The sequence below is a fragment of the Pongo pygmaeus genome, chromosome X, assembly GCF_028885625.2.
Source record: "Pongo pygmaeus isolate AG05252 chromosome X, NHGRI_mPonPyg2-v2.0_pri, whole genome shotgun sequence".
Taxonomy (NCBI): Eukaryota; Metazoa; Chordata; class Mammalia; order Primates; family Hominidae; genus Pongo; species Pongo pygmaeus.
This window is the reverse complement of record NC_072396.2, coordinates 75,380,294-75,392,049: the sequence shown is the minus strand read 5'-3', so window position 1 is coordinate 75,392,049 and position 11,756 is coordinate 75,380,294. Positions and strand designations below refer to the sequence as shown.

Genomic DNA, 11,756 nt, shown 5'->3' with positions numbered 1-11,756 from the left:
CGTGGAATCATCTGTACGTGAGACTGGAAGTAAGCTCACTTTGAACTCTCCTTGAGGGCAGGGATGTTGTGTAGCTCATCTTTGTATTCCCAGCACCTAGCACAGAATCAGGCACACAAGAGGCGCTCAGCAAATATGGGAGGAGGAAGGGCGGAAAAAGCGGAGGGAGGAAATCGCCCTTAGGAGACACCCTCTTTCCCCGGCGGTTCCTCAGCTCGAGACTTCTGACCTCCCACCAGCAGATGGCAAGAAAGAGTCCCGGCGCGCCAGCAAAGGGCTGAGCTGGGCGGAGCAGGGGAAAAGCCGGCGCGCGCAGTCTCCAGCCCCAATTTCTGCGCGCACCGGAAGACGGAGGTCCTCTTTCCTTGCCTAACGCAGCCATGGTAAGCCGTTTAGTTAGCGAGCTCTTAGGACGTATCCGCCTCCATCCTCCCCCGGCCGGGGCTGCCCGAGGTTTCGGGATTCCTGCTGGGGATGGCCGGGCAGAGGCGAAGGGATCACGGCCTCCGTGGTAGGCCGGGACGGGCTCCAGGGCGAAGAGCGAACGCTGGCCTAGGGTTGGGGAGGCGCAGATCTGGTGCTGCTGTTGGGAAGGCCTCGGTCTCTGACCCGGCCATACGTCCTGATCCCGGGAGAAGCTGCTTTTCCTCCCGGGCCGGAGCCGCGGCTGGGCCAGGAGCGCAGACTGCGAGCCCGAGGCTGGTGGGCGCTGGGTCTGCCCGGCGGAGAAAGGTTTTCTTTGTCATTGTCTTTTTGGCACGGCCTGACTTTACCATGCGTGGCCGGTAAGCATCTGGACACAGCATTAAAAAGGCTTCCTTACTCTTTTTAAAGTAAAATTGGTGTCAGCTTTTGGCTTTAGTGTACGAAGGAGCAGCACATGTGTTTGTGCGGATGTCAGAATCTTGTTCCAGACGTGTCAAAAACCGACGGTAATAAACTGAAAACTTTAGAAACACAGGTAGACTCCTGGCTCATTTCTGTTGCTGTGCCTTTCACTAGTATGGTGTCCTTGAAAGACCCTAACCAGCAGATACAGTTTCAAGCAGTAACATGGAAACACTTTAAGGTTCTGAAAGATAGTAATCAGTAAACGTTCTGAAACATAGTAACCAAGAATATTCTCTGTTACAATAAGAAGGCTTGTTGCACCTTATGGATCTCACGGTGTTTGCTAAATAACTGTGTTTGCCTCTGTTTTATCGGAACACTATACTTTAATATTGTCCACATTTTGCTGAAGATGAAACTAAACTAAGAGTTTAGTTTCACACTAGGTTTTGTAAGCTCTTCTGAAACCTGATTAACAGCATTGCAATCTAAAACTTTCAGGCTCGTGGTCCCAAGAAGCATCTGAAGCGGGTAGCAGCTCCAAAGCATTGGATGCTGGATAAATTGACCGGTGTGTTTGTAAGTATCTTATATAAATATTTCCGTGGCCACTGTTTTTAAGTGCCTCCCAGGACTCATTTGGGGACCAGGCTAGGGGAGGAATATCTATTCTTGGCTTCCTCTGCTCTTAAAGGAGCTGTACTATCTAGCTGTCCCCCACTTCCAATCTATTTAATATTTTTGTTCCTCATTTATTCCACATACCACATAGTACATTTACATGGACTCAGGATTCATGTTCTTAATGATCCTGGTCCTCTGACAGGGAAGATGCTATAAAACTTTAAGGTATGAAATAGTTTTGGAAGCTTTTTACACCTGTGTAAAAGTCCAAGTTGGGTGTAATATGGACAGTCTTGGTGTTCAGTTAGTGGATCTAGTGGACTAGGAGGTGGGTTTGAGTGCTTTAGTGAATCCCAACAGTGATTATCATTTTTAACGTTACAGGCTCCTCGTCCATCCACCGGTCCTCACAAGTTGAGAGAGTGTCTCCCCCTCATCATTTTCCTAAGGAACAGACTTAAGTATGCCCTGACAGGAGATGAAGTAAAGAAGATTTGCATGCAGCGGTTCATTAAGATCGATGGCAAGGTCCGAACTGATATAACCTATCCTGCTGGATTCATGGGTAAGTGGAAGTTTTAAATACTCTGGAGATGCATATTGATGGCAGCCCTATGGTATCCAAATACTGTCTTGATCATTTCTTTAACCTTTGTAATCTGTCAAGTCTCAGAAACAAAGCCTGACCTTCCCTCTGTTTTTTACTTAAATAAAAAAACATGCAAATAATCATGAAACACTTCTCAAAACTAAATTTCGATTCACTTTTAAATTTTACATGCAGTCATGGCGTTTTGAAATATTGAAGATCTGGCCGTGATCTTTAATCTTCAGAATCCTTGTTGGATTAGAACTGGGAGGCACATGGGGGTTCTTTTTGTTTCTTAGAGAGCTATGGTTGTTGCTCGGCATGAGGTAGTGGGGATCACTGTATGTAGTAACCGGTTACTGCTTGATTTCAGATGTCATCAGCATTGACAAGACGGGAGAGAATTTCCGTCTGATCTATGACACCAAGGGTCGCTTTGCTGTACACCGTATTACACCTGAGGAGGCCAAGGTGAGTGTGGCAAGCAAGCTGGGTCTTTACTCAGTATAGTTACTTAGTTCTAAGGGCCTGCATTGAGTACGAGTGCTGCTTGTAATGAGGTGGGTATTGATTACTTAAAATCTCATACCTGGAAATATCTAGCTAACAATTTGATGAGATTCTATCTTACATGTAACTTTTGGTCATGTTATTAAAAGTCTGGCTAATAGCTGTAGAGCATTGATGGATACCTAAAATTGATCCCCATTTGAAGTTTAACTTCCTCAGCAGATTTTCTTTTTTTGTGGTAGAAATGAATTCCAGTTGAACCGTGACTTCCTGGTGTCTCTTAAGAGTCAAGGAGAGTGATTTCTGAGAACTTGTTTATTGGGTACCTGAAGTATGAACCCTTTGCCATGTCTCCATTTGTGGGAGTAGCTTTACTTTGGGGAGGGGAAGGTGTCGATGGAGGAAACAGACAGTCCTTGAGGCACTAGTTTGAGGTTTAAAAAAAGATTACAGTCTTTGATTATTTAATCCAGTTTGTTTTGATGGTTTTACACAAAAGTTTAGGGCTGTTTGGATTGTTGGCTGTAAATGAAGGTTAATTTAATTGACTGATGTGGCTCCTAATTTCCTTTTGCACAGCCTTGTTATCAGCAGGCTGGAGGGCACGTCCAGTGGGATCTGTGATTATTTGATTTACTTCAAGGATATCAGGGAGTAGAGATCCAAAATTGAAATGCTATGTGAAGTATTTGTTGATTGGATGAACTGGTAATGTAATTGCTGTTTGTGAGACAAAACTCAGTCGTGATGTACAGGGAGCCATTAAGATAAAGTTGAGCTGAAGGGAAGAATTCCCAGGGCCCCATAAGGCTTAAAGAGCCTGGGAAACTGGAGTGGCATTTATATTGGAGGAGTGGAGGGCAATGGTGGATGTTAGGAGGATGAGCCTAGAGAAGGGCTGTATGCAACATACACTTGAGGGTGGAAAGAACGATCAGCGCCACAATTAATCTGCAGCAGTTAGGGAAACCATGGTTCCCGTATAGGGTTAAAAAGTATATGTGAGATGGATTGAATGTGGCTAACCCTTGTATTTTTCTAGTATAAGTTGTGCAAAGTGAGAAAGATCTTTGTGGGCACAAAAGGAATCCCTCATCTGGTGACTCATGATGCCCGCACCATCCGCTACCCCGATCCCCTCATCAAGGTGAATGATACCATTCAGATTGATTTGGAGACTGGCAAGATTACTGATTTCATCAAGTTCGACACTGGTAAGCATCCTCTGCTACCTGGGCACCGTCTTTAAGGCCTAGATCATTACGAATTGCACAGGGTCTGGGTATCTTTTATTAAAAACCATCTGCTCCATCGCCCAGGTTTGTTTATAGCCAGAGGCACAAATGCTCAGAATATTCATTTCTTTTTTTTAAATTGTTTGTTTTTTATAGAGGAGGGTCTTACTGTGTTGCCCAGACTGTTCTTGAACTGATTATAGGTGTGAGCCACCAAGCCTGGCCACAAAATTTCTTACGAGAGCCCCGGGAGTCCTAGCATGGGCAGCAGTTCCATATGAGGAAATTCAAATGGGGGGAAAGGAGGAATAAAATTTGTTTTCGACCCATCTCTGAGCTGCTTGTCATTTGTTACATTGAGTTGAAGCAGATTGTTTCTTCCTGCCTAGGTAACCTGTGTATGGTGACTGGAGGTGCTAACCTGGGAAGAATTGGTGTGATCACCAACAGAGAGAGGCACCCTGGATCTTTTGACGTGGTTCACGTGAAAGATGCCAATGGCAACAGCTTTGCCACTCGACTTTCCAACATTTTTGTTATTGGGAAGGTAAGTCTGCGTTTTCCTTCTCTCCAGTCCGGGGAAATACGTAAATGCAGGTGGGTGCTGGGATTGCAGCATCCAGGCTCCTGGCTGGCTCTGCTGAACCTAGTGCAAAGCCTCTTCTGGATAGGACTCACGCAGAGCTGGGCTGAGTCATAATGATTAGCCTTAGGTACTACTAAACTTTGACTCACTTGAATAAATGGTAGGTGCCTGCTATGCACAATGAACTTCTAAGACATTAATTCTGACGGGCATACAGTGAGTTTCATAGGACAGCCCCAGAAACCCAAGCAGTGGGTACTTTTGGTAACCAGCATCTGTGTCTTGCAACTGCCTAGCTGATGCCAAGTGCTCTCACAAACAGGCTTCAGTTCTGTTAAATGAGGTGACAAATGTAGCATGTGCCAAGCCACTATGAGTTGGTGTGTGGTGGGTTTTGATTCTCCTTGTTTTCTCTTCCAGGGCAACAAATCATGGATTTCTCTTCCCCGAGGAAAGGGTATCCGCCTCACCATTGCTGAAGAGAGAGACAAAAGACTGGCGGCCAAACAGAGCAGTGGGTGAAATGGGTCCCTGGGTGACATGTCAGATCTTTGTACGTAATTAAAAATATTGTGGCAGGATTAGTAGCATTTTGGTTTTGTGGGTTTTTTTTTTTTTTTTTTTTTTTTAATTCAGTTTCCTGCTATTTTACTGCATAACATGAACGTGATTAAGTTCTCAGGCAGGCTTAGGCAGTCTGTTATTGGCTGGGCTTGCTTAGTGGTGGGAAGTAGAAGATACCAGACTTGGGAAAGGAACAGCAACTAACCAAGGAGTAGAAAGAGCCAAGAAATCCCAGAGTATTGATCTCCCCCGCCTTGACTTGGCCAAGAACTTCTCTGCACAGTGGACCTCTCTGCCCTGTTAAGTTCCCTTGGCTTTTTAAAAATCTGCCCTCGTTTTCTTCTCCAGTCTTTATTGCACTAGCCCATCCACAAGCCTGGCTCATCTGTTTTTCCCACTCCTGTGCCCATCTTGCCAAACGCAGGATGAAAATCTCCAGTTGCCGTTAAAGGTCGTCATAAATGGGCTGTTGATGTTGCAAAGCAGTGCACTTCCTTGGACTTAGTGCCCTTATTAATCTCTACCAGTCTCAGGAAGATGTGCCCCTGCTTCATGGGGCCTGCTGTTACACACCTGTTCCTCAATCCAGTCTCTGCAGTCTCAGTGTCAATTATCCTACCTTGTGATTTCAACCTTCTCTCAACCCACTCTGTTGTTCCTGTTAAAGTATGTCTTGCTAAAAATGAAAACCTCCCTTGCCACCTATAGCAGGGCTTTTCAGCTTTGATACTATTAACGTTTGGGGCTACATAATTTGTGGGCAGGTGTCCTGTTTATTGTGGAATGTTTAACAACATTCCTAGCCTCTATCCACTAGATATTCACCCCCCACCCCCTGAGTTGTAATACAAAAATTACTTCAGACATTGCCAAATGCCCTCTGAGAAGCAAGGTTGCCCTGTGTTGAGAGGTACTGCCTTGTAGATGCTGTATCTCAGGTCACCTTCATTTAGCACCTTGCATTTAACTTGCTGTAGACCACTCAGGCTTAATCATCCCACCATCACAGGTTTAGGGGAGAAAATCAGTTGCGTTTTGGACATCTTTAAGATAAACATGTGAAGTCACTTAGCATATTTAGCTGGGAATGTTAAATGGTCCCTGTTTCCCAGGCATATGGTTTAGCAGTGGATAAGAGGCCTGTAGAGGCACTGTGGCTTAGGGCAGTGTCTCTACCCCTGGCAGCATCCTGGGCTTTGAGTCAGCAGACTACTTGTTCTTGCCAGAGAAAATCAGCTAAAGGAGGCATGCCCAGGGGTCCCTGAAGCCCAGATTTGGTCCCATAGGGCTTCTCTGCCATTCATATTGCAGACGCCAAAGCATGACTGGCTGGGGTCCCATTCAGTTTTTTGTTTTTGTTTTTGTTTTAAAGAGACAGGGTCTTGCTCTGTCACCCAGGCTGGAGTGCAGTGGTTCAGTCGTAGCTCATTGCAGCCTCAAACTCCTGGGCTCAAGTGATCCTCCAGCCACAGCCTCCTGAGTAACTGGGACTATGGGCACACACTGTGACGCCAAAATAATTTAATTAATTTGTTTCTGTAGAGAAGGTCTTGCTACATTGCCCAGGCCAGTCTTGAATTCCTGGGCTCAAGTGGTCCTCCCACCTTGGCCTCCCAAAGTGCTGGGATTACAGGTGTGAGCCACTGTACCTGGGCCAGAAAAGGAATTTCTGCAGGGACTGGGACCAGCTGAATCAGGGATGGGAAAGGTGTGTAAGTGGGCTTGCCAGGTATCTTGCTTTAAGAATGGTTCTCTTGCCAAGAGAATGGAGCTCATCCTTGTTCTGTTGAGAGGCCAGGTCAGAAGTAACCTTATGGTGCCCTTCAGAAACAGGCAGGTGAGGCCGGGCGTGGTGACTCACACCTATAATCCCAGCACTTAGAGAGGCCAAAGCAGGTGGATCGATTGAGCCCAGGAGTTTGAAACTAGCCTGCGTAACATGGCAAAACCCTGTCTACCAAAAATTAGCCAGGCGTGGTGTCATGCATCTTTGGTCCCAGCTATTTGGGAGGCTGAGGTGGGAAGATCACTGGAGCCTGGGGAATGGAGGTTGCAGTGAGCCATGATCGTGCTACTGTACTCCAGCCTGGGTGAGAGTGAGACCCTGTCTTAAAAAAAAAAAACAGGCAGGTGAGACTATGAAAGGCCAGAGGGCAGGACTCCAGCCAGCAACCTGGATGCAGGATCCTGAATGCTGGTAGGCTCTTGGTGCTACACTACTCAACACATCCTTGGCTACACTTTGCTTCTTTCTAGGTACTAAAATCTCTGCTCAGCAGATGATAGAAATGTGAATTTTAGCTAAGGGACCAAAGCAAATATGGAAAATGAGAAGCCTCAGAGTTCCTTTCACATATATGATGGTTTCCTAGATGCTAATTGGTGAGCCAGTCAGCACAACTGGAGAATTGGTGTGTTCAGCTGTGGTCTCGTATCATAGGGAGATGTGGGGTTTTGTTTATTTTATTTTATTTTTTTATTTTTGGAGACAGGATCTCACTTTGTCACCCAGGCTGGAGTGCAGTGGCAGGATATGACTCACTGCAGCCTTGACGTCCCAGGCTCAAGTGATCCTCCCACCTCAGCTCCCTGAGTAGATGGGACTACAGGAGCACACCACCATGCCTGGCTAATTTTTTGTTTTTTTGTAGAGATTGGGGTCTTGCTGTGTTGCCCAGGCTGGTCTCAAACTCCTGGGCTCAAGTGGTCCTCTCAAAGTGCTGGGATTACAAGCAAGAACCACTGCGCCTAGCCTGGGAGATTTCTTTTCAACATTTTAAACTTGTGATTTTTTATTTATTTGTTAAACTAGCACAGGGATTTTTTTGTTTTCTTTATTTTGAGACAGAGTTTCGCTCTTGTTGCCCAGGCTGGAGTGCAACGGCGTGATCTCGGCTCAGGGCAACCTCTGCCTCCCAGGTTCAAGCGTTTCTCCTGCCTCAGCCTCCTGAGTAGCTGGGATTACAGGCATGTGCCACCACGCCCGGCTAATTTTGTATTTTTAGTAGAGACGGGGTTTCTCCATGTTGGTCACGCTGGTCTTGAATACCCCACCTCAGGTGATCTGCCCACCTTGGCCTTCCAAAGTGCTGGGATTATAGGCATGAGCACAGCACTCGGCCAGGAATTTTTTTTTTTTTTTTTTTTTTTTTACTAGCAACTTCCCATTGTGGGGAAGATTTCCATTCTAATACTAGGCAAGTGGACTTAGCCCAAGGGCCCTGAATCATCTAAATGAGCTGCAAATTTCCAAATAAAATGGCTTGTGTCTTTGTAAGGCTTTTTAAGCCTTCCAATTTGCTTCATATTCTTAGAGCTGAAGGAAACCTTTGAGATCATCTCAGCAGGGAGCCAAACAGAAGTCCTGAGATGAAACAGACTGAAGCTAGCAGAAATTCACCGGGTTTAGTTTACATCCCTGTGCCTCCAGCAGGCTAGGCCTCACATCTGAGTCAGAGCAGCACAATGCAGCACAGCTTTGAATAAGAAGAATAACAAATAGCTAGGACATATATAGTACTTGATAGTTTACAAAGCCATTTTGATTTTTTGATACCCAAATCCTGTATTCTTTTCCCTAAACCAGATAGAGAAGAGTGATACCTCCCTCTGGTCTGTCAGTCTGTTTATAGTGTCCCCATCAAGCTCCAGCCAAAAGCCTTGGACACATCCTTGATTCCTGTTCCTTTTATCAGAAAATCCTGGTGACTCTACCTTCAAAATATGTCCAGAATCCATATTTAGTGATACTTAGAAATAATTGCTCAATTTTGCACAATCATACAGCTTTTTACGGAGTCCTTATCTTTGAGGATACATACTGAAGGATTTGCATAAGAAATGATAAGCAACCTGAAATTTGCTTCAAGTCTGGGTGCAGTGGTTCATGCCTGTAATCCCAGCTCTTTGGGAGGCCAAGATGGGAGTTGAGGCCAGGAGTTCAAGACCTGTCTGGGCAATGTAGAGAGACACCACCACCATCTCTACAAAAATTTTAAAAATTAGCTGAGCGTGTTGGTTCTCACCTGTAGTTGAAGCTACTTGGGAGGCTGAGGTGGGACGATAGCTTGAGCCCAGGAATTTGAGACTGCAGTGAACTATGATCTCCACTGCACTCCAGCCTGGGTAACAGAGCAAGACCCTGACTCAAAAATAAATAAATAAAAATGGCCATGTACTGATAATGTTGAAGGTGAACGATGGGGAGAGGGGATTCATTATGCTCTCTACTCCTATATATCTTTGAGATTTTTCGTAATAAACATATAAAGGAACAAATAGCACAGTGTATGCCCTCCTCCCAGATAATATCAGACCACTTATCACCTGCATCACTACCACCCTGGTCTGAGCCACCAACAACTCTTACCTGCACTCTAGATTATAGATAGCACCAACCCATAACGGGTCTCTTGGCTTCCATTCTTGACCCCTACAGTCTCAACCGAGCTGCCGAATGGGATCCTGTTTAAGACAGGTCAGGTCACTCCTCACTCATGCTCCTAAATGAGCTCCCATCTCTATCTCAACTCAGACTAAAAGCCACAGCCATAAGAACCTGTGAGACCCTCACAGTCTGGCCTCTCACCTCATCTACCTGTTCCCCCTGAGTCAATCTGTTCCAGCCACACTGGCCTCCTTGATGTTTCTTGAACACGAGGCATTCTCTTGCCTCAGTACTTGGCACTGATTCTTATTGTAGTTTATATTATGAACATTCTCAAGTATACAGGAAAGTTGAAACAGCAGTACAGTGATTACCTATATAGACACCAGCTGGATTCAATAATGGTTAACATTTTTGCCATATTTGCTTTCTTTTCATTCCTGTGTATATACACAAACATCTTATTTTTCTGAACACTTTGAAAGTAAATTGCAGCCAGGCATGGATGGCTCATGCCTGAAATCCCAGCACTTTGGGAAGCCAAGGTGGGAGGATCTCTTGAGCCCAGGAGTTCAAGACGAGCCTGGGCAACATAGGGAGACCCCCCCAACTCTACAAGAAATACAAAAAATTAGCTGGGTGTGATGGCACTGGCCTCTAGTCACAGCTACACAGGAGGCTGAGGTGGTGGGAGGATCACTTGAGCCCAGAAGGTGAAGGTTGTAGTAAGCTAAGATTATGCCACTGCATTCCAGCCTGGGTGATAGAGTGAGACCGTCTCAAAATTTTTTGAGATGGAGTTTCGCGCCTGTTTCCCAGGCTGGAGTGTAATGGCGCAATCTCTGCTCACTGCAACCTCCGCCTCCCAGGTTGAAGCGATTCTCCTGCCTCAGCCTCCCAAGTAGCTGGGATTACAGGCGTGAGCCACACGCCCGGCTAATTTTTGTATTTTTGTAGAGACGGTTTCACCATGTTGGCCAGGCTGTCTCGAACTCCTGACCTCAGGTGATCCGCCCTTCTCATCCTCCTGAAGTGCTCTGATTACAGGCATGAGCCACCGCTCCCGGCCTCAAAAGTTTGTTAAAAAAAGAAAGGGGTGGCTGGGTGCGGGGCAGATCATGAGGTCAGGAGTTCGAGACCAGCCTGGCCAACGTGGTGAAACCTCGTCTCCACTAAAAATACAAAAATTAGCCGGGTGTGGTGGCGGGCGCCTGTAATCCCAGCTACTCAGAAAGCTGAGGCAAGAGAATCGCTTGAACCCGGGAGGCGGAGGTTGCAGTGAACCGAGATCATGCCACCGTACTCCAGCCTGGGTGACAGAGCAAGACTCCATCTCGGGGGAAAAAAGGGAGGGTGGGGGGGCCACATGTTCTCAGGACCTCCTGAGGGCTGTGTCATGGAAAAAAAAATGTTTTAAAGTACATTGCATACGTGACCTCGGGTTCCTGGTACCAAAAGTTGGCAAGTGCTGGGTCTGAGGGACTCCACCCAAGGAGTTAATTTCCATGTTCCCTTGAACATAAACTGGATATCCAAGAGTGATGCTATCTTTTCAGGTAGGACTTTTCTCTCCCAAATTCGAAATCCACTCATCTGCTCCAGGTTGTTTAGTCTGGAAAATTCCCCAAACACAAAGATCAATTTTACAGCCCAAAGGGGCCGGGCACAGTGGCTCACACCTGTAATCCCAGCACTTTGGGAGGTGGGCGGATCACCTGAGGTCGGGAGTTTGAGACCAGCCTGGCCAACAAGGCCATACCCCATCTCTACTAAAAATACAAAAATTAGCCGGGCATGATGGCTGGCACCTGTGGTCCCAGCTACTTGGGAGGCTGAGGCACAAGAATCGCTTGAACCCAGGAGGCGGAGGTTGCAGTGAGCCAAGATCATGCCACTGTACTCCAGCCTGGGTGACAAAGCAAGACTCTGTCTCAAAAATAAATAAAATATTATTAAATTTTAAAAAACCCTTTATTGTGAAGTCCATGTAGCCAGTTGATTCTCACAGAATGCTTTTATTGACTTTTGCCAAACTCATATCCATAGCCAACCTATGGTTATGGTTGCAATCGACAAAAGAATGTTAGCTCCCATGAGAGTATTGGTTGATATTTTTGTTTGCATTAACAAATAAGACAAAAGTGAAACAACAAAGACATATATGTTGGAACTTCAACTCATCTGTCAATGATGTGAGCAGCTTCTTTGCTGACTTGGAGAATAGTTGTTGAATACTGAAAGAATATTTCCTTAATTTTTAACTTTTTTAAAAATTTTTAGAGACAAGGTCTCACTCTGTTGCCCAGGCGGGAGTGCACCCTGCTACTCACAGGCACAGTCACAACACCCTGCAGCCTTGAACTCCTGGGCTCAAGTGATACCCCTGGGACTACAGGCACATGCCATCACCCTTGGCAATTTTTTTGTACA

At 45.9% G+C, this 11,756-nt stretch overlaps 1 protein-coding gene across 1 annotated transcript; it reads left to right on the top strand.

Moving 5' to 3' along the window:
* Positions 1-244: 244 nt before the first annotated feature.
* On the top strand, positions 245-4,962 carry RPS4X (ribosomal protein S4 X-linked). The gene is made up of 7 exons (XM_054472721.2): positions 245-383; positions 1,333-1,410; positions 1,840-2,020; positions 2,418-2,515; positions 3,597-3,768; positions 4,179-4,336; positions 4,796-4,962. Exons 1-7 carry the CDS (start codon positions 381-383, stop codon positions 4,895-4,897), a joined length of 792 nt encoding a protein of 263 aa, XP_054328696.1. The 5' UTR covers positions 245-380; the 3' UTR covers positions 4,898-4,962.
* Positions 4,963-11,756: the final 6,794 nt, after the last annotated feature.